This window comes from Thamnophis elegans, chromosome 4 (genome assembly GCF_009769535.1).
Source record: "Thamnophis elegans isolate rThaEle1 chromosome 4, rThaEle1.pri, whole genome shotgun sequence".
Taxonomy (NCBI): Eukaryota; Metazoa; Chordata; class Lepidosauria; order Squamata; family Colubridae; genus Thamnophis; species Thamnophis elegans.
The window spans coordinates 139,246,903-139,270,409 of record NC_045544.1 but is presented as its reverse complement, the minus strand read 5'-3'; the positions used below and the strand labels follow the sequence as shown (position 1 = coordinate 139,270,409).

The 23,507-nt window shown below is 44.8% G+C and overlaps 1 protein-coding gene across 1 annotated transcript; it reads right to left on the bottom strand.

Moving 5' to 3' along the window:
- Positions 1–854: 854 nt before the first annotated feature.
- ASPA (aspartoacylase) lies at positions 855–22,591 on the bottom strand. Its single transcript, XM_032216975.1, has 6 exons — positions 22,199–22,591; positions 9,660–9,855; positions 5,306–5,399; positions 3,753–3,860; positions 2,449–2,558; positions 855–1,498 (listed from the first exon to the last, which is right to left on the bottom strand). Exons 1-6 carry the CDS (start codon positions 22,435–22,437, stop codon positions 1,307–1,309), a joined length of 939 nt encoding a protein of 312 aa, XP_032072866.1. The 5' UTR covers positions 22,438–22,591; the 3' UTR covers positions 855–1,306.
- Between the last annotated feature and the right edge of the window lie 916 nt (positions 22,592–23,507).

Here is a 23,507-nt window from a genome sequence, read left to right as displayed (position 1 = left end):
TTCTTTATCCCATTTCTTCCTTGTTTACTTTAAGCAATTTTTCTTCGCAGACATACATTCTGAATTACAAGAATTCCTCGACTTACGACTACAATTGAGCCCCAGATTTCGAGACAGTTGTTAAGTGATTTTTTGCACTATTTTACGACATGTCTTGCCACGGTTGTTTAGTGAATCACAGTTATTCCATCAGTAACACGGTTGTTAAGTGAATCCAGCTTCCCCATTGACTTTGTTGGTCAGGTTGCATGACTCTGGGACACTACGACCGTCATAAATATGAGCCACTTGCCAAACGTCTGAAGTTTTATCTCGTGACCACGAGGATGCTGCAAGTGTGTCGTAAGTGTGAAAACAGTCACCTTTTTCAGTGCCGTTGTAGCTTTGAATGGTCACAAAATGAATGTATGTATGTATGACGGTTGCAGTGTGTGTGTGGGTGTGTGTGTGTGATGTGTTCCCCTTTTGAGACCTTCTGACAAGCAAAGCCAGATTCTCTTAACAACCGTCCTGCTAACTTCACAACTGCAGTGATTCACTTAACAAGGAAAGTCGTAAAATGGGGCAAAACTCGTTTAACAACCGTGAGGCTCGGCAACAGAAGTTTTTGGGCTCCATTGCGGTCGTAAGTCGAGGATTATCAGCAGCCACAAAACCAGCCCTGAAAAAGTATCATTAAAAACAGCAGCTTGTACAGTGCATAAAAATGTTTTATAATTGTTCACCCTCTGCGTTGTTTTCTGAGTAAGTGCTCTCTATGTCTTACAACAAGGGCCAGCAATCTGCAGCTCTGGAGCCGCATGTGGCCCTTTCATCCCTCTGCTGCGGCTCCCTGTTGGCGGTCGGCTCCACAATTGATAGGGCTTTCGGTTAGGACAGGTAGAGCAAAAAGGACGCCGTGCTAGGAGGAGACTCTATGGTGGGGGAAAGCGGACTTCCGATCAGCACTAGGACGCTGCACTAGGAGACTCTATGGTGAGGGAAAGCGGACTTCCCGTCAGCAGGGGAAAAAGGACGCTGCGCTAGGAGACTCTATGGTGGGGGAAAGCGGACTTCCTGTCAGCAGGGGAAAAAGGACACCATGCTAGGAGGACACTCTATCATGGGGAGAACCGGACTTCCGGTCAGCTGCAGAATTGAACGGGGGGCCTCCGGTTAGGACCTTTGCAGCTCTGAGTGTTTAAGGTTGTTGACCCCTGTCTTACAGTGAGAAATTGAAATCCTGGCCTAGGAGCTACGATGGATTTAGGCCACCTTGGATGAGAAACATTTTCAGGCACTTTCGAGTTTAAAACATAATCCGGGTTTAAGCGACTCGGAGCCCTTTTGCGCTCAATTTTTCCTTCGCCGTCGTTACGAAGGCTTGTTGCTTCTCGTAATAGGCGGCCTCGTTCACAAAGGTTGGGTACACCGTCCCTTCTCCATCGTACGCAATGGCCTTTCCTTCCAGAGTCCAAAATATGGGATCCCCCGGATTTAGCGGCTGCCAGTCTCGATCCTACGGGACAGGAACAAGATAATCTTGTAAAATAAATCTGCCAAACATCTGGATGAGGCTGTTGAAAGGAAGCCTAAAGTCAGGGGAAGGATTGAAAAATTTTAGCAACTGGTTCCCTGACTGGTTGCTGGGTGGGTGTGGCCATGTGGGTGTGGCCTAGTCATTTTCCTGCACCATGGGGGGGAGTTTTCGCCCTCCCCAAGCTCTGGTGGCTTTTGTCGAGCCTCCGGGAGGGTGAAAACTGCCTCCCCTAGGCTCCAGGGGCCCTCCAGAGGCCGGAAATGAGCCCGCTTTCAGACTTCCTGTACTTCCAGTAGGCTCATTCTTCGCCCTCCCAGAGCTTCCGTGGGGGCCCTGCTCTTCCTTCACATCCAAAACAGGCCGCGTGGAGACTCCTGGGAGGGGAGGGATGGGCATGGCCAGCCAGTCTTTGTAAGTACCAGTTTGGCAAACCAGATTAAAATTAACATTTGGTTCACCCGAACCGGCTGAATCCCATCCCCGCGTAAAGTACCTTTCAAGGGATATCGTTCAAACTACAATGAGCAGCTCATATGAAGAAGCCAAGCTTCATCAGTCACTGAGTTTTAAATCCACTTGAGACAAACGTATAATAGGTCCGTCATTTGACAAAAATTAAAAATATAAATAAAATATTGAATGAATGAATGAATGAATCAATCAAGAACGGAATCGATTGGCCACTAAGTCTCTTTTTCTGCTGTCAATTTTCTAATTTCTATGTTTTGGGGGTGGAGGGAATGAAAGGATTTATTATAAATGACCAGCTGTCTGCAAGGAGTATAAATCCTTCCACTTCACAACTGTGTCACTTGGCCACAGAAATGTTTGGCTCAATTGTGGTCATACGTCAAGGACTACCTGTACAACACACCTTAGATTTCCCACTGCAGCTGTTTACAAAGAGAAGAATAATCACACGTGGTTACCTGTAAATTAGGATGAATGACAGCCATAATCTCATTTTTTTGGTTCCTGGGATAATCAACTTTCTCCAATAATTTATAAATCTCAATGGTGCATGGAGGGAATTCTTGTCCTACAAAGAAAACAATGCATATCTTCCAGTGCTCGTGCCAAAGAGTTGACCTTGTTTTAGAGATGCCATTGCTGATACTAGTAGTAACTGTGAGAGGGATCTTGGAGTCCTAGTGGACAAGCATTTAAATAGGAGCCAGCCGTGTACAGCAGCTGCCAAAAAAGCCGACACAGTTCTAGGCTGCATAAACAAAGGGAGAGAATCAAGATCACGTGATGGGTTAATACCACCTTACAAGGCCTTGATGAGGCCACACTTGGAATACGGCATCCAGTTTTGGTCACCACGATGTAGAAAAGATGTGGAGACTCTAGAAAGAGTGCAGAGAAGAGCAAGAAAGATGATTAGGGGACTGGAGGATAAAACATACGAAGAACGGTTGCAGGAACTGGATATGTCTAGTTTAATAGAAAGAAGGACCAGGGGAGACATGATAGCATCTTCCAATATCTCAGGGGTTGCCACAAAGAAGAGGGAGTCAAGCTATTCTCCAAGGCACCTGAGGGCCGAACAAGAAGCAATGGGTGGAAACTAATCAAGGAGAGAAGCAACCTAGAACTGAGGAGAAATTTCCTGACAGTTAGAACAATTAATCAGTGGGACTCCAAGATCCCTCTCACAGTTACTACTGTTGAGCAAGGTACCACCTATACTGTACCTGAGCATTTCGTTTTTGTTGCCTAAATGTAGAACCTGACTCTTTTCACCGTTGAATTTCATTGTGTTAGCTAGTGCCCAATGTTCAAGTTTGTCAAGATCCTTCTGTATCTTAAGCCTGCCTTCTGGAGCGTTGGCTATTCCTGCCATCTTGGTGTCATCCGCAAATTTGATGAGTTACCCATTTATTCCCTCATCCAAGTCATTGATGAAGATGTTGAAGAGTACCTGGGCCTATAACAGAGTCTTGGGGTCCTCCACTGCATACTTCCCTCCATGTAGATGCAGTTCCATTGAGGACTTACACGTTGAGTGCGGTTGGTCAGCCAGTTACGAATCCATCTGGTGGTGATGCTGTCCAACCCACATTCTTCTACTTTATCTAGTAGTAGGTTATGGTCTGCCTTATCAAATGCCTTACTGAAGTCCAAGTAAACTATATCGACGGCATTCCTCCGGTCCACTAATGTTGTCACTTTGTCAAAGAATGCAATAAGATTAGTCTGGCATGACGAGGACTCCCTTATAGCGCTGTACCTGCATTGAATTTTGCCACGAAATCCAGCCCGTGTCGGACGACCGTCCTCATTTTATCCAAAATGTCGGCCCTCAGGACGCCCTGAGGCTGAGGGCCGACTTCAACACCTGCAGAAGAAACCAAGAAACTGTCATTTTTTCTCCCTTGGGGACACTAGAGAAGACACAGTCCTCCTCTCTGGAATGGTCCCTTGAGGGACTTGCTGGGTGTCCAGTTTTTCTTTATTGCTGCTGATTTATTTTTAATAAATAATTTATAAATAATAAATAGTCGTTGTCATCGTCACTTTAGCCAGTATCTTTCCACTGCGGGATGAAGGCCTCTTTTGCGTGTTTCCAACAAGTGGAAGAGCCCTTCATCCTGCAATATATTAACCTTGTATTAATATATATGTTTGTGTTTGTGTGTGTGTATATGTATATGCCTATGTATATGTATACACACACACACACACACACACACACACACATATATATATATGTATACATACATACATACATACACATACACATACACACATATATATAATTTATAATAAATATATAATATATTATAATATGATATGATAATGTAATGTAATATAATATAATATAATATAACATTACTTTATTAATATATTATTATACATTGTATTATAATATATTATTTCAATTAATATTATATATTATTATATATATATGTTTTTTTAATTTGTGCTGATAAATAAATAAATGGAGACTAGTATAGATCTATTTCAAGCTATTTAGCTCTCATCAGCTAGCCATACCCTTACTGGGATTTGAACCTGGGCTATATTACTAGCAGTTAGCTTCCTCCCATAATTCAGCACAAATAAAACAAAAACAAAAAAATAAAAATAAAAAAACCATATATATTAAAAATAATATTAAAAAATAAAAAACATATATTAATACTTTATAAATACATTGATATATAATCAATAAACTCTACATAATTTTTAATATGTAATTTAAATTGAAGTAATACATAAAATATATAAATCTAAGTATATATTTATAAATATTAATATTTATTTATTATTTATGAAATTTGCAGGTAGTCCTCAACACTGGTGTCCAACATTCCTCTTCCAAAGCAAGGACGGGTGTTAAGTGAGTTTTCGCCCACCTTACAATCTTTTCGGCCACGGTTGTAAAGCAAATCCCTGCACTTGCTAGGTGAATCGTGTGGTCGTTAAGCGAACCTGGCTCGCACGATGACTTAGCTTGTCGGGAAGCTCTCTGGGAAGGTCGCGAAGGGCGATCCCACGGGATGTCGTGGCTTGTCATTCATGCAAGCCCATTGCTAAGCACCCGAATTTTGATCAGGCGGCCAGGGGGATGCTGAGATGGTCATAAGTGCAAGGACTGGCTGCAAGCCCCCCCTTTTTTTAGTGCCACTGTAACTTCGAACAGTCGTTAACCGAATGGTTGTAAGTCGAGGACTACCTGATCACTGAATTATGGAATCCTGTCTAGAAACCCAATTTTGCTAAAAATGGAACAGGATTAATCATCATCATCATCATCATCATCATCATCATCATATTTACCAATTGGATGTTTTGCTACAGATCGAGTCGTTGCGTATTTCAGGCTGGGGTGTTCGAGAAGTAAGACTGGACATCTGTCTGGGGACACCGCGTCCTATTGTAGAAAACATCGGTTTAATGTTCTTATTGTACAGCCCGTCCTAGACGTAAGAACACCATTGTGCAACCAATATTTCTGTTGCTAAGCGAGACGCTTGTGAAGTGAATTTTGCCTCATTTTTTGACATTGACGCAGTTCAGGGAATCACTGCAGTTGTTCAGCTAGCAACACTGGTTGTTAAGGGAACCTGACTTCCCTATGGTGTAGGGTTTCCTGCCTAAGCAGGGGGTTGGACTAGAAGACCTCTAAGGTCCCTTCCAACTCTGTTATTCTATTCTTTTATATATATGTGTGTGTGTGTTGTGTTGTGTTGTGTTTGTGCTGATAAATAAATAAAGGGAGACTAGTATAGATTTATATTAGTATAGTATTTATCAGCACAAACACAACACAAATGTAACAAAGGCAACAGTAAAAATATTGGGTTTCTGTCGTGATGGACTCTTGTGACGAGCCGATTGACAGATGATGCACGTAGTTAGCTTCCTCCCATAATTGGGGCTTACCAGGGGTTGTGACTCTAAATATATACCTTCTTCCCTGGCTTCGCTGATAACGGATAAGAGACTGTGGCCTAATGGCTAAGATGTCTGCCTAGTATGTAACATAGCCCAGGTTCAAATCCCAGTAAGGGTATGGCTAGCTGATGAGAGCTAAATAGCTTGAAATAGATCTATACGAACAGGAGCTTCCTTTCTAATAGCAATTATCCATCGATACCGCTCACCTTATATTATTTCCCCTTCTACTGTATTTGATTTGGATTTCACCCTTCTTAACCCTTATTTTACTCATAACTATTATTTTTTGAGTTTTGTTATATTCCTTCATTGATCCTTGTTTCTTCCCTCCATCCACCTATACCATTTATCCCATATCTGGTAGAATTCTGATTCTTCTTTCCCTTGGATTTCTTTAGTTAGTTTGTCCATTTCGGCACAATCCATAACCTTTCTTATTATTTCATCTTCGCTTGGAATTAATTTGTTTTTCCATTTCTGGGCAAAAGCAATCCTTGCCGCCGTAATTATATGTAGTATTAAGTGCTGGATTTCTTTTTTGTATTTCGCAGACATTATTCCTAATTTTTAAAAAAAAACTTCAGGTTTCCATTCTATTTTAACCCCTGTTATTGCCTCCAGCCAATTTTTGATCCTTTTCCAAAAAAATTTTAGCCTCCTCACAGGTCCACCGTAAATGGTAATATGTTCTGTGTATTGATTTGCATTTCCAACATTTTGGGGAGGTATTTGTTAAGATTTTAGCTAACCGTGTTGGTGCCAGGTGCTGTAAAACATTTTGTTCTGTTATTCTATTCTATTCTATTCTATTCTATTCTATTCCATTCTATTCCATTTTCTTTTCTATTCCATTTCATTTTCTTTTCTATTCCATTCCATTTTCTATTCTATTCTATTCTATTCTATTCTATTCTATGTGAATGCCCCAACATTGGAAGTTTTAAAGAAGAAATGGGACGACCGTTTATTTGAAATGGTATAGGGTTTCCTGCCAAAGCAGGGGGTTGGACTAGAAGACCTCTAAGGTCCCTTCCAACTCTGTTATTCTATTCTATTCTCACATTTGGGAATCTCTTTTGAAACTTCCCTTCTTGGTTATCTCTCTTGCCTCCAGAGAGCCAGGACGATTGTGGAGATCGAAAAACTCCTCCCCAAGTTCCTGAGGAGGAAATTCGAACTCGGGGAGTGGTGCAAAGTGGCTGACAACGACACCCGGTTGTGTTTAAGGTACGTGGTAGGCCGGACGGGAGGGATTTTGCTCTGCAGGGGTGAAAAGGAGGAAAATGGAATTGCGGATGAATCCATGAATTGTGAGACAGGGAAAGCATTTCTGTATTTCTGTTTCAACGAGGATGAAACGTATGGATGATTTACTCATAGGAGAGAATATTGGTAGCTAAGACTTGGACTGTGGGGTCCTTGGTGGTCTCTGAGCTTGGTGGTTTTCTTGCAGGCGTTTCATGGCCCAACTAGGTAACATCATCAGTGCTAGAAGGGAGTGGGGATTGCAGGGAGGAGGAGGAGGAGGAGGAGGAGGAGGAGGAGGAGGAGGAGGAGGAGGAGGAGGAGGAGGAGGAGGAAAACTGAGGGATCCTTAGTGCTCTCTGAGCTTGGTGGTTTTCTTGCAGACGTTTCATAACCCAACTAGGTAACATCATCAGTGCTAGAATGGAGTGGGGAGGAGGAGGAGGAGGAGGAGGAGGAGGAGGAGGAGGAGGAGGAGGAGGAGGAGGAGGAGGAGGAGGAAAACTGAGGGATCCTTATTGCTCTTTGAGCTTGGTGGTTTTCTTGCAGACATTTCATGACCCAACTAGGTAACACCATCAGTGCTAGAATGGAGTGGGGTTTGTGGAGAAGTCACTTCCAACTCTGTTATTCTGTTCTGTTCTGTTCTGTTCTGTTCTGTTAAACCATGGATGGAAACTAACCAAGGAGAGAAGCAACCTGGAATTAAAGCGAAACCTAATTAATGCAACAGCGAGGAAAATTATCCAGTGGAACAGCTTGCCACCAGAAGTTTTGGGTGCTCCAACACTGGAGGTTTTTAAGCAGATGTCGGACAGCCGTTTGTGTGAACTTTTATCGGGTCTTCCTGCTTGAGTAGAAGGCTGGACTAGATGACCTCCAAGGTCCCTGATCCTGACTTTGACTCTCAGGAGGTCGCAAAAGGGGATCATGCGACCCCCCCAAGGAAGCTGCCACCGTCATAACTATGAGCCAGTAAAGGAGCAAGCATCTGAGTTCTGTTCATCTGGGGATTCTGCAACGGTTGTTAAATGCGAAAAAAAGGGCCCCAACTCGCTTTTCCCAGAGCTATTGTGACTTGGAATGGTCGCTAAATGAACCATTGCAAAGCAAGGACTATCTGCATGTGTGATATCACGCCTGCAATCCTTTTGTAAAGTCACCCAGAATCTCTTTCCTGGTGCGATGGGCAGCCCATACATTTAACAAATAAATCAATGTATTTATTTACAAATGCATTTAAATCAATGTATTTAAACGCGGGCAAAACGCACAGGCTGGAGGGGGGGTGGGTTGTAACGATGCAGCCACCATTTCGAAGATTTTTTTCACGCACAAACACACACACACACACACACACACGGCTGAAAAATAATGGGCTATCTGACTTTTGCTCAGCTCGTTTGCAACACTCAAGCGGTCGTTGAAAATAGACAATGAGGCAAGCTGTAATTTTCTCCGGGTTGATGGATTAGCGCTACAACTGCCTTCATTAATTTCCGGCACGCCACGAAGTTAATTGCCGGGAGGGCTTCGCTCTTGTGATCTAACACACAGGACACGGCAGCCTCGCACGTTTTCCAACAAGGTCCTATTTGTCGGAATTAAAAAAAGTCGTCCTCGTACAAGTTGGAATGGAATAGAATCTGCAAGGGCCTTGGAGGTCGTCTAGTCCAGCCCCTTGCTCGAGCAGGAGAACCTTAGATCGTCAGGATTATTTGGGTGCCTCTAACAGAGAGGAAAATTGCCAGAAAGGAGAAGGAGTTTACTAGGACAAGACTGCCATGCAGAGGAAAGCAGAGGTTGTCCTTGACTTAATGACTACAATTGAGCCCAAAATTTTGGTTGCTAAGCAAGAGCGTTGTTAAGTGAGCTTCACCACACTTTACCCAATCCAGGACATCTCCTGGTGAGTGACATCAAGTCACAGATGGGCATCCGGCCATTAAAACACTCTTCTAGCTCCATTAAATTGTCCAGACTCCACCCCCGCAAGGGATTACGAGGTCGTTAAAAGATGATGATTCACTTAAGAAATATGGAAAGAAAAGTTGTAAAACGGGGCAAAACTCACTTCACAAATTTCTCACTGAACAAGATAAATTTTGGACTCTGTTGTGGTTGTAAGTTGAGGACTACCTGTACATTCCTCCTGTCAAATTTCCTAAAGAGGCCCTAATTGATTCATAATAACCGAGCCAATGTTTTAATACAAAAACCAGTAATTTATTAGGAGCTTCATTAGGCAATATTTCTTCGCAGTCAAGCCTGTGCTTTGCTTGATTTTCTTCTGAACTTCTGAACCCCAGTTGCTTCCCTCCCCTCAGTCTGTGTCATAGATCACATTCCCCTGTAAGTTGCACTCCTCCCAAGCCAGCTGCAGTAATCTGATATCTGACGCCAGCCGACACTATGCGTGGAATGCACTCCCCCTCCCTGTCCCCCCATGACAACGCGGGGAGTTGACACCTCCATTTTTCAAAAATACCTGTATATAATGGCACATCTGAATGGCAAAGCAATCGCTGGAGCTTTCCAGGATGAGGGTCCCACCCATGTTAGCAGTTGTGTTGTGAAGGTCAAAGATCAGGTCGTAAGCGCCAGGCTGGCCCTTTGGACCAAAGAAGCTGTTGATTTCTTGGGCCCGCCTGACCTCGTAGGGGACGTCATCCTTGAGGTCCTTGCTGTGGGTCAGGAAAAGAAATATTACTTAGCTGGATCAGGATGCAAACTTGTGTTTGGTGCAGACTCTATAGGTAGCCCAGGGGTGGGTTTCAGCCGGTACGCACCGGTTCGGGCGTACCGGTTGGTGAAATTTAGCGTGCCTCCTAGTACCCGTTCTTCCGGAGGCCCAGTACCGGAACGCTCCCTCCTCTGGCTTCTGTGCTGCTCTGGGCTCCTGAAAAGCCTCCCTCTGCCTCCTTCCTCCTCCTTCACAAGCAGCTTGAAAATGGAGCTCTTCTCAAAGAGAGGGAAGGAGGGGAACTTATGACCACAATTGAGCCCAAAATTTTGGTTGCTAAGCAAGAGCGTTGTTAAGTGAGTTTCACCACATTTTCCATGTTGGGCACTCCCACCCGGTCACATGACCGCCAAGCCACTCCCTCTCAGTCACACGACCGCCAAGCAACTCCTACCCAGTCACATGACCGCCAAGCCACTCCCTCTCGGTCACATGGCTGGCAAGCCACTCCCACCTGGTCACATGGCCGGTAAGCCACTCCACAAACAGGCCACACCTACAGAATCGTGACCAGTCAAAACCACGCTCGACTAAACCGCGCCCGATTAAACCGCGTCGCTGACGTCATCAACACGGCGACAACAGCCAGCGCAGAGAAAGAAGAATGCTTTAAATAGCACTTTGAAAGCAAGCCGATTCAAGTTAAGGTAAGGGTTAGGGTTAGGGTTAGGGTTAGGTTAAGGGTTAGGATTAGGATTAGGTTTAGGGTTAGGTTAAGGGTTAGGTTTAGGGTTAGGTTAAGGGTTAGGTTAAGGGTTAGGTTTAGGGTTAGGTTTAGGGTTAGGTTAAGGGTTAGGATTAGGATTAGGTTTAGGGTTAGGTTAAGGGTTAGGTTTAGGGTTAGGTTAAGGGTTAGGTTAAGGGTTAGGTTAAGGGTTAGGGTTAGGTTAAGGGTTAGGTTTAGGGTTAGGTTAAGGGTTAGGGTTAGGATTAGGATTAGGTTTAGGTTTAGGTTTAGGGTTAGGTTAAGGGTTAGGATTAGGATTAGGTTTAGGGTTAGGTTAAGGGTTAGGTTTAGGGTTAGGTTAAGGGTTAGGGTTAGGTTTAGGGTTAGGTTTAGGGTTAGGTTAAGGGTTAGGTTTAGGGTTACGTTAAGGGTTAGGTTAAGGGTTAGGTTTAGGGTTAGGTTTAGGATTAGGTTTAGGGGGATTAGGTTTAGGTTTAGGGGTTAATTTTAGTTTTAGGGTTTACAGCGTGCTTCTGTCTCCGCGCTGTTGTCGCCCTGTTGATGACGTCAGCGATGCGGTTTAGTCGAACGCGGTTTTGTGGTGGAACCCTACAGAATAGGTTCTAAAAAACTTTGAAACCCACCACTGAGGTACCCCTAGACCAGTGATGGCAAACCTTTTCCGCCTCGGCTGCCAAAAGCACACACTACTGTGCATGCTCGCTACCACGCATGCTCACATGCACCCCTATAATTTAATGCCCCCCTGCAGGTGCCCCTTGTGCATGTGCACATACCCCCTGCTCCATGGCTTCCCCCTCCCCCCCCCCCCGAGGCTCTCCGGAGGCTGGAAACAGCAAATTTTCTGACTTCCAGTGGGCCCGGTAGGATCGTTTCCCGCGCTCCCCCAGGCTCCAGAAGCTGCCTAGGAGTCGGGGATGGCGAAAAATGGCCCATCACGCAAACCAAAAGTACGGGAATGGAGTTCTGGGTTGCCTGTTGGGCCGTTTTTCTCCCTCCGGAGGGCGAAAAATGGCCGAAAATCAAGGTCAAAAATCAGCTGCCAGGGCAACGCCTCACATGCCCTCAGAAATGGCACTGTGTGCCATCTGTGGCACCCGTGCCATAGACATCACAGCCCTAGACTTACTGCCATAACAGAGACTGAATTTTGTGTTTTAACTCATGACGGCCATAACTTGAAACACCCAAGATATAGACCCAATTTTATAACTTTTTTCAGCCCAATGCGTGTTTTTCACGAGGGGTAAATGCTGCGTTTCTAACTCTAACCCTAACCTTTCTGTCGTGCCCCAGCATAAAACTTTTATATACTGTTGTTTCTCTCTAGCCCCATCTAGTGGCTGGGAGGACATATATGCTCTAGCCTAGATCTTTATAAACTGTTGCTGCTCTCTAGCCCCAACTAGTGGCTGGAAGGACAAATATGCCCCAGCCTACGATCTTTATATACTGTTGCTGCTCTCTAGCCCCATCTAGTGGCTGGAGAGACAAATATGCCCCAGCCTACGATCTTTGTATACTGTTGCTGCTCTCTAGCCCCATCTAGTGGCTGGAGGCACAAATATGCCCCAGCCTACGATCTTTATATACTGTTGCTGCTCTCTAGCCCCATCTAGTGGCTGGAAGGACAAATATGCCCCAGCCTACGATCTTTATATATGGCTGCTGCTCTCTAGCCCCATCTAGTGGCTGGAAGGACAAATATGCCCCAGCCTACGATCTTTATATACTGTTGCTGCTCTCTAGCCCCAACTAGTGGCTGGAAGGACAAGTATGCCCCAGCCTACGATCTTTATATATGGCTGCTGCTCTCTAGCCCCATCTAGTGGCTGGAGGAACAAATATGCCCCAGCCTACGATCTTTATATACTGTTGCTGCTCTCTAGCCCCATCTAGTGGCTGCAAGGACAAATATGCCCCAACCTACGATCTTTATATATGGCTGCTGCTCTCTAGCCCCATCTAGTGGCTGGAGGAACAAATATGCCCCAGCCTACGATCTTTATATACTGTTGCTGCTCTCTAGCCCCATCTAGTGGCTGCAAGGACAAATATGCCCCAACCTACGATCTTTATATACTGTTGCTGCTCTCTAGCCCCATCTAGTGGCTGGAGGAACAAATATGCCCCAGCCTACGATCTTTATATATGGCTGCTGCTCTCTAGCCCCATCTAGTGGCTGGAAGGACAAGTATGCCCCAACCTACAATCTTTATATACTGTTGCTGCTCTCTAGCCCCATCTAGTGGCTGGAAGGACAAGTATGCCCCAACCTACGATCTTTATATACTGTTGCTGCTCTCTAGCCCCATCTAGTGGCCGGAGAGACAAATGCCAGGTATATTGTTTGAAGCTGACCCAACACATTTTACCCATCAGTCTGCACTCTCAAACAAGTGCACGCTGGGAAACCAGACTCCATTTGTGTTAGGATTTGGAGAAGGCAGAAGCACAAACAAGAATCCATCTTAATCTGTGGCACATGGTCGCTCAAGGACAAACCCACATTCCATGCACACAAAGCATAGCTGGCAAGATTTAAATTACTTGTATTTATTAATTGTTATGTTCAGCAATACTTCCTATCTTGCATTTGGTTCTCGTATGTATTCCTATTTTCCCCAGTTTCACCATATCCTGTTCTTTCAATGAAGCATTCAGATCTATGCACACGGTCTGTTTTGTTGGAGGATAGGTGGGGTTAGCTGCATGTAGAGCTGCACACAAACTGACTTGTAGTGAGGACAGAACACCTTCTCTTCCCTCCCCTCCCCTTCCCTTTCTCTTTCCTTCCTTCCCTTTCCTTCTCTTTTCTTCCTTTCCTTTCTTTTCCTTCCCTTCCTCCCTTCCTCTTTTCTTCCTTCCTTTCCTTCCTTCCTTCCTCTTTTTTCCTTCCCTTCCTTCCCTTCCTTCCTTCTTTCTTCCTCTTTTCTTCCTTTCCTTCCTTCCCTTCCGTCCTTCCTTCCAGTTCTCTCTTTTCCTTCCTTCCTTCCCTTCCCTTCCTCTTTCCTATCCTTTCCTTCCTTTTCTCCTTCCCTTCCTTCCCTTCCTCTTTCCTATCCTTTCCTCTTCTCTCATTTCCTTTCTTTTCCTTCTCTTCCCTTCCCTCCCCTCCCCCTCCTTTCTTTTCCTATCCTTTCCCTTCCCTTCCTCTTTTCTTCCTTTCCCTTCCCTTCCCTTCCTTCCCTTTCCTGTTGTTACATCATAAACTGTTTTCTCCAGTTATAATCTATCAAAAGCAGAAGGGGGAGGGATATATCTCCCCCTCTCCTTTTGATGTGCATTTTGAAATGAAAAGCAGCTGCTGGAAGCTGAAATGGGACAGGGAAAAACTGAGCAACAATAGCAAGGGGAGGGATTTGGCAAAACAAATTGATTTCAAAGTTTCTTGGGTTCCAGCAGGCCACAGCCCTTCTGGTTGTGGAAGGACTTAAGAAAAACCATCACTACAGTATGTGTCATCAGCAAGAAATTCCACTGAGCAGCTGTTATGGGGGGTAGGAAGAAAGGAAATTCCACCAATTTCTCTTCCAAACAAAGGTTTAGAAAACTATATTTATTTATTTTTTGGAAGATCAGCTTCTGCCAATACCTTTCTCATTCCTTCACTGAATTTAACAGAACAACAGAGTCAGAAGGGGACCGTACAGGTTTTCTAATCCAGAATTTCCTTCCCCAAACAAGGCGGCCATTAAGTGAATCACGTCTGATATTACGACCTTTTTTTTTTGCCACGGTTCTTAAGTGAATCGCTGCAGTTGTTCACTGAATCACACGGCCGTTAAGTGAATCCGGATACCCCATTGACTCTGCATGTCGGACGTCAGTTGGGAAGATTGCAAACCGGGGAGATAATGTGACTTGAGTAGTTACGACTACAATTGTGCCCAGGATTTATGTCGCCAGAAGTTGTGAATGCCCCAACACTGGAAGTCTTTAAGAAGATGTTGGATAGCCATTTGTCTGAAACGGTATAAGGTTTCCTGCCTAGGCAGGGGGTTGGACTAGAAGACCTCCAAGGTCCCTTCCAACTCTGCTATTGTATTGTATTGTAAGTGATAAATTTGTTAGGGGAGTTTTGCCCCCATTTGACAATTTTTCCGCAAGAAAACAAGTAAGCTCAGAAAGGACCCCCTCATTTCAACCCTGAGCTACATATATTCTCCTTTATTGGTATAGGAACTAGAACTTACTGTCACCTGGCTTGGAGCCTGGTGCCCTAATCACTAGGACAAATGGATCCTGAAATCTAAAATTTGGTCAAAAGTCTGTAGAGATTCTCAATCATCCAAGTCATGGTGGTCCCAAAGGTGCTTATTCTGGAAGGAACTGGATTTTCTTGTTTTGTCTCTGAAGACGTTTCCCTTCTCATCCAAGAAGCTTCTTCAGTTCTGACCGGATAGTGAGGAAGGGAAGGATTTATACTCTTTGCAGACAGCTGGTCATTTGCATCTTTTTAGAGGGTCGTTGAGGCCACTTGGAGATTTATCTTACTTTCTGTAAGCTGCCTGGAGTCCTTCGGGATTGGGCGGCCTATAAATCTATTAAATACAAATACAAATACAAATATCCATTCCCCACCATGCAGTCAGAGCTTTTTTGGATGTCTAGGAAGTTAAAACCCACCCCTCTCCTAGAACAAATGAAATATCCAGGGAAATATTGAAAAAAAGGCAGAATATTATATTTCCCTGGATCAGAAAATGGAGAAACGGGTTTCTAAGTCAGGAAGCAGACTCACTCTTAACAGCCCCCACCTTTGGTCAATGGGTCATTAAAAGGCCAGAGCCAGTCTACTCTACATAACAAAGATCTCCCCCTTCAGCTCCAGGATGACGGGATTAAGGCGTGATAGGATTAGCCCTTTACCCATCTCACCACAAGGCACCTGGGAAGAAGCAATGCTCAACCCAACAGACTCAGAACGCAACCTAGAGAGTTGTCCCTGCGTGGTCCCATGGGAGTCCGACAACCAATCAGAATACATCCTCAGGTTTAAAGCCAAAGAGGGCATAAAACCAGGGGTGTTCAGCATCTCCCTCTCTCTTTTCTTCTTCACCCAACATCTGGAAACACGGGATCCCCGTTTTCCGTTTAGGAGCTCAAGCTATGTGATCCTGTCCACCATTAAACCATCTTTCCTAGCAGCCTCCATGTTTTTCAGTCTCTTTTTCCCCCACTTGGAAGTGAACCCAGGACATTTCTCCCAACAGATGAGAAGGGAAACATCTTCAAAAGAAAAAAAACAAGAAAGTCCAGTTGCCTCCTGAAAAAAAAAAGCTCCTTTGGGACAACGAGGACCTGGAGGACGGAGAATCTCTACAGACTTTTAGCCACGCAAATTGGGATGAAGACCCTTTGAATGGTTGTGGGAGTAGGAATGGATTTCCAGAGGGGAAAAAAATTGCTACAGGAACCATTTGCACCACTCAGGTGACCCTGGATGACACAGAGAAACCTCCAAGTGGCCTCAAGGACCCTCTAAAAGGATGTAAATGACCAGCTGTCTGCAAGGACTAGAAATCCTTCCCTTCCCCACCATCCAGTCAGCGCTGAAGAAGCTTCTTGGATGAGAAGCGAAACTTCTTCAACAGGGGTTGCTAATCCCGTTCCAACCGGTTCGGTTGGAACGGGGCCGGCGGCGTCCTCGTGCACGCGCGCAGTTCACGCATGCGTCTTAGCGCCTGCGCGATGCTCCAGCTGCTCGCGGAGACTCACGCAGGCACTGTATGTGCCATCCAGCTGCTCGCGGAGAATCGCGCAGGCGCTGTATGTGCCATGCGCCTGTGTGGAAGCGCAGAAGCCTTCAAAGACCGGTAAGGAGCGCGGGCGGGCGGGTGGGCCCTTCGCCGTTCCCGGAAGTTACTTACTTCCGGGTTCGCCGACCAACCGGTGCGCGGGGACCGCCGCGAACGGGTTGAAACCCACCCCTGGTCTTCAAAGACAAAACCAGTAAGTCCGGTTGCCTCTTGAAAAAGCACCTTTGGGACAACTGAGGACAAAGAGAAACCTCCAAGTGGCCTCAATGACCCTCCAAAATTGATGCAAATGACCAGCTGTCTGCAAGGAGCATCAATCCTTCCATTCTCCACCATCCTGTCAGAGCGGAAGAAGCTTATTGGATGAGAAGGGAAACGTCTTCAAAGAAAATCCAGTTGCTTCCAGAATAAGCAGCTTTGGGACTAAGATCTGGTTGCTTCAACCACTCAAATATATTCTGCGTTGTACAGATTTCCACAACAGTTCAACGTACTCCGGGGTAGAATGAGTGAAATGGATTGCTTTTGATACAAGATCTTATTTTAGGGCAATCAAACGCATCTTAGCAAGCGGTTTTTGCCATTTGATTTCTTTTTCCATCCCGAAAACGTTGTCTAACATGCCTCTTGGCCTGCCTGCTGTGCCCAAATAATCGTTAGCGGCGTGGAATTGGCTGTCCCATCCTGGGTATTTAGCTAAAAGGCTGCGAGCCAAGGAAAGCCTTTTCAAAAGCTGTAAAAACAAGATTCCCACCCCACATAATCCCACTGAGGATTATGACTTTTTTCAATATGGAAGCCTCAAATTGCTTTTTCCACCAGCTCCTCTGTGCTTGCACCATCGGTGAGGCTGAAGACGGTGTTAAAGAAGCGTTCCTTGGATTCCGAAATTTTGCCGATCCTTTGGCACGTGCAAATCACGGCATAAAAGATCGCAGAGCCAGTGAACTTTTAAAGGCGTGCCGTATTTTTCGGAGTATAAGACGCACCTTTTCCCTCCCTAAAAGAGGGTGAAAATTTGGGTGCGTCTTATACACTGAATTGAGCCCCACCCACCCACCGGCCCCCACCTTTTGGCCTCTGCCTCCCAGCAATTTGCCTCCTTGCAGCAAACGGGGAATATGGGGCTGGCGGAGGCTGCAATAGGCTATGGCAATCCCTGCAGCCTGAAACAGCTGATGATCGGGAGGGCCCTTAAAGTGAAACTGAAAGTGAAACTTGCTGTAAAAAATGGGGATTTTTAAAAAAATGCTGTTTGCTGTAAGGAGGCAAATTGCTGGGAGGCAGAGGCAGATTTTTTCCCTCTTCTAATCAGGCTAAACTGAAACAGGCTGTTTGCTGCAAGGAGGTAAGTCAATAACTACAAATGCCTATAGAACGTTCAAATGATTAGACTTATTTTTTAAAGGCTGCTTTATTCTTGTTCTAGGCAGCTTAACAAAATGAAGAAAGCCACATCAATTTTAACAGCATCTGTACAAGTATAGTCTGAAACAGTGACGTGCAGTGAGTTTTATGGCTGGTGAGGCAGCTTTTTAGACTTGTGGACTTCAACTCCCAGAATTCCACAGCCAGGCATGCTCAGTTCCGATTTAAAGCGACAGCATTTTCCCCCCTTGCAAAATAAGTTTTCCCATTCTTTTTCTTCTCCCTCCCCCTCCTTCCTCCCTCTCTCCCTCCCTCACTCACTCTCAAACAAACACAGAAGTTGGATTGGACATATTTTCCAAAGGCTTGAAAGCAGCTCCTCTGCCATACCCCCCCTTCCCCTGCTGCCTTCCGGTCAAACTTTTTGAATTCCTTCCCCCTCCCCACACAGACACCTTTTGCCAGCTGTTTCAGAGACGATTTCAACTCTGCTTCTGCCTGCCCTGCCCTGCCCTCCCCTCATGAAAGGCCAGAGCTCTGTCAGACTGAGCTAGTTGCTCCCAGAGAACTCTAAAAAGCCTCTAAAAATGCCCTCTACAGGAGGCGAGAGAACACGTGCCTCATCTGCATAAGGAATTCTTCGCATTTTAACCCTTGGTTATCTCTTAAAAGGTGAAAAATTCCTTATGCACAGGAGGCCCCTATTTCTCTGGCCTTCTCCTATGGTTAACACAAAGCACTGTTCCAAGTCACTGTGAATCTGGTAGCAACTACCTTGGCTTTAATTATTTTTTAAAAATTCTTTAAAATTCTTTCCTTTTCCTCATGACTGGTGAGGCCATGCCTCCCCTGCCTCTAGTGACTGCACGTCCCTGGTCTGAAATGTAACCCTACAAACAGTGTATATTGTCTGTACTGTTTGCTGTTTGTTGCAAGAAGGCAAATTGCTGGGAGGCAGAGGGAAATGTTTTTTCTTGTGCTAATCAGGCTGTTTGCTGTTTGCTCCAAGGATGTAAGTCAATAACTATAAATGCCTATATAGAATGTTCAAATTATGAGACTTATTTTTTAAAGGCTGCTTTATTCTTGTTCTAGGCAGCTTAACAAAATGAAGAAGCTTTTTAAAATAAATGCTTGATCAGAAGAGGCCCAGTGCTATTGTATCTCCTTTTAAGTAGCAGAGAATAACTCTACTTCCAGAAAGCCACATCAATTTTAACAGTGTCTGCACAAGTATAGTCTGAAATCTAACACTACAAACAGTGTAATATTGTCTGTGCTGTTTGCTGTTTGTTGCAAGGAGGCAAATTGCTGGGAGGCTGAAGCAGATATTTTCCTCCTTTGTTTTCCTCCCGAAAAGCTAGGTGTGTCTTATACTTCGGAGCGTCTTATACTCTGAAAAATACAGTACATATTTACTGGAAGAGTGACTCGTGGTTCAAGCTATTCTCCAAAGTCCCAGAAGGCAGGACAAGAAGCAAATGGATGGAAACTAATCAAGGAGAGAAGCAACCTGCAGGTACGGAGAAATTTCTCGACAAGATAATTAATCAGTGTTGCCTCCAGAAGTTGTAAGTTCTCCATCAGGGGAAGTTTTCCAGAAGAGAGTGGCCAGCCTTTTATCCACAATGATATAGGGCAGAATGCAGCCGCGCGAGCAATCGTGGGTGCGCCTCGGTTCACCCACGTAACACCTATCCTCCGCGAGCTGCACTGGCTGCCTATTGGTCTCCGGATACGCTTCAAGGCGCTAGTCGTCACTTATAAAGCCCTTCATGGTATTGGACCTGGGTACTTGAGAGACCGCCTGCTGCCAATCACCTCCACTAGACCGATTCGATCCCACAGATTAGGCCTCCTCCGAATTCCATCCGCCAGCCAATGCCGGCTGGCGACTACCCGGAGGAGGGCCTTCTCTGTGGCTGCTCCGGCCCTCTGGAACGAGCTCCCCGTGGAGATTCGAACCCTCACCACCCTCCAGGCCTTCCGCAAAGCCCTTAAAACCTGGCTGTTCCGACAGGCCTGGGGCTAAAGAGCTTTTGCCCCCCCCTCGAATGGTATGGTTGTTGTGTGCTTTTAAATTGTGTATTGTTTTGTTCGTCTTTTTATCCCTTGTCTGTACCCCCTTCCCTGACTTGGATTGTGAGCCGCCCTGAGTCCCCTTCGGGGAAAAGGGCGGCATATAAGTGCAATAAATTCAATTCAATTCAATTCAGTGATGGCGAATCTTTTCGGCGCCGAGTGCGAAAAAGGGAGCATGCACGCTCCTCGGTGTGCCCCAACCTGAAAGAGGAGCTGCCCAGAGGGCATGCATGCATCGGAAAATGAACATATGGTTTCTGGGGCGCGCATGCATGCCAGCCAGCTAGTCTTCCAGTTACTGGCACGCATATGCGCATGACAATCAGCTGACTGGCGCACATGCTCACTCCGGAAAACGGAAGACCAGCTCCTCCAGTTTTTTGGCACTGCCGCATGGGCAGCTGATTGTCGTGCGCATATGTGTGCCAGAAACCCATAAGAGGAACGTGCGATGCCATGCCTGCCAGGCGACATGGCTCCACATGCCACTTCAGGCATGCGTGCCATCACGAACGTAGGGTGTCCTGCTTGAGCAGGGGGTTGGACTAGAAGACCTCTAAGATCCCGTCAAACTATATTATTCTGTTAATTAACCAGTGGAGCGGCTTGTCTCCAGAAGTTGTGAATGCTCCAACACTGGATGTTTTTAAGAAAAGGTTGGACAATATTTTTCTGGAAATCATGTATTAGGTTCTCTGCTTGAGCAGCGGGCTGGACTAGAAGACCTCCAAGGTCCCTCCCACGCCTGTCATTCTGTGCTGTTACATCTGTTATGTTTTCACCAAGCATTAGCAGGGCCGGATTGGTTTCTATTCAAATAGAGCTCTTTGTGAGAATGCTGAAATAAAATTAAGGATTAATTTGTCTGCCTAGAAGGGTTAATCATAAACAGGTAGTCCTTGAGTTGCAACGGTTCGTTTAGTGACTGTTCAAATTTGCAATGGCATTGAAAAAAAGTGACTTATGACTGTTTTCCACACTCAGGACTGTTCCCGCATAGTTACGTTGGGATTCTTGGGAAGTGATTCATATTTATGACCGTCGCAACATCTCAGGGTTATGTGATCCTCTTTTGCGACCTTTTGAAAAGCCAAGTCCATGGAATCCAGATTCACTTAACAACCGCATGACATGTATTGTTTAAGAAACAAAAATTATTATTATTATTATCATTATTATTTTTTTAATAACAATTATAGTCAAATGAAAATGGATATATGATGATGGTGACATGTATGAATATTTGAGTTAAAATGCTCGAGTTAACATGAACTATGTTTGTTGACTGTGGAAGAGATGCGTAAAAGTCAATTTGTAACCAACTGATACACTTTCTATAGCATGTAAAGAAGGATGTTGTATTTGTTTTAAATTAAAAATTAAAAAATTTAAATAAAACAAAAAACAAAAAACAACCGCATGACTCACCTAACGAACGCAATGATTCACTTAACAACTCTGGCAAGAAAAGTGGTAAAATAGAACAGAATAGATTAGAATGATAACTTTATTGTGACTTTGAATGTGACGTTAAAATGAAATTTCGTTGCATGCAGCTCTCAAAGGGTGACCACCATTTCCAATATACATTTACATGAACACGACAAGATCAATCAATAAATACAAAATTATGTATATGAAATGGGGCAAGCAAATGTTTCCCTTAGCGACATAAATTTTGGGCTCAATTGTCTCACAACTCAAGGACTACCTGTGCTCAGTGTGAACTGCCTGAATCTCCTGATTTCCCCCAGGTTCGATAGGGATTCACTTAACAACGGTGGCAGGAAAGGTTTGCAAAACGGGGCAAAACTCTCTCACCAACTGCCTCGCTTAGCGAGGGAAATGTTGGCGTCCGTTGTGGTCGTAAGTCGAGGACCACCTGTATAAACATTTTAAATGCATAAATAATAAGTAAAGCTAAAGGTTCCCCTCGCACCTATGTGCTAGTTGTTCCTGACATTAGGGGGCGGTGCTCATCTCTGTTTCAAAGCCAAAGAGCCAGCGCTGTCCGAAGACGTCTCCGTGGTCATGTGGCCGGCATGACTCAACGCCGAAGGCGCACGGAACGCTGTTGCCTTCCCACCAAAGGTTGTTCCTATTTTTCTACTTGCACCTGCTTACGAACTGCTAGGTTGGCAGAAGCTGGGACAAGTCACGGGAGCTCACTCCGTTATGCGGCGCTCGGGATTCGAACCGCCGAACTGCCGACCTTTCTGATGGACAAGCTCAGCGTCTTAGCCACTGAGCCACCAGGTACATAAATAATATCTATCCCATAAATCGTACATGAATAAAGAAACACGCAAGCTATCTAGACTCACACCAATGTTCTAGTGTTGAGCATGAGTGCATTCACACAACCCATCATGGTTTAAGCTTACCCAAGATTTTCGGAATCAAACACCCGGTTCAGGTCACAGTCTATATACCGGCAGCATTTTTCCACCGCTCGTGGGTTAGCCAGGAAAGGCCGTACCTGCAGCCCCCGTCTTTCGATCTCTGCTCCGTTTTCTTGCCAGGATTTGACCAAAAACACCCCCGACAGCTCGTTGCCATGAGTCCCGCCAAAGATGGCAATTTTTCGGACGGGGGCCTCTTGCAGAATTTGGCCAGGATTCATTCTGCTGGTCGGCTGCCACCAAACTCAGAAAGCTCAGGCAGAAAATTATTCCGCGAAAATAAAAAAGTTTGAACGGTTTAAGAGGACTTTGGCCTGTCTGGATGGGCCGGGGAAGTGAAGAACTAAATCTCTTTTTTTTTTTTCCGGCAAGTCTTTTCTAGTTTTAGAGTTTTGATGCCACTCCCTCTGGCTATATTTGGAGAGTTACGTCTTGAAACAAACTTGGAGAGAAGCAACAGGAGGCGTGTTTGTGGGGGTTTTTTTCCCCTTTAGACTCTTAAGACAATCCACCTGATTTTATTTTCAAATTCACTGGTGCAAATAATTTTATTTTCAAATTGACTGGTGCAAATACTTTTCTTTTCGAATTGACCTGTGCAAATAATTTTCTTTTCAAATTCATCGGTGTGAATAAATATCAGGTGAGATGGAGAAGGCTGCGGGGTTTTAAAGAAAAATAGAAGCAGTCCTCGACTTACGACCAGGACGCCCATGGCTAAACAAGGAGGTTGTTAAGTGAATCGCATTAGATTTAAAGATTCAATTTTTTTTTGGGCCATGGTTGTTAAGCGACTCGGCGCAGTGTTTGCAGCAACCTTGCGATGACGGGATCAAAATTTGGGTGCTAGGTAACACGGGCATGTATTTTATAATGTTTGCGGCATCCCATCAGCTTCTGACAAGGAAAGGCAAACAGATAAGTTGGATTGACTTAATGACCCTGGGGTTTGTTTTTTAAGACTGCAGTCATTTACTTAGCAAGCATGGCAAAAAATATCATACAATGAGGCAGGAGTCACTTAACAAGCACCTTGCTTAACATCTATCTATCTATCTATCTATCTATCTATCTATCTATCCCCCTTCCATCTATCTATCTATCTATCTATCTATCTATCTATCTATCTATCTATCTATCTATCTATCTATCATCTCCTATCTATCTATCTATCTATCTATCTATCTATCTATCTATCTATCTATCTATCTATCCCCCTTCCATCTATCTATCTATCTATCTATCTATCTATCTATCTATCTATCTATCTATCATCTATCTATCTATCTAT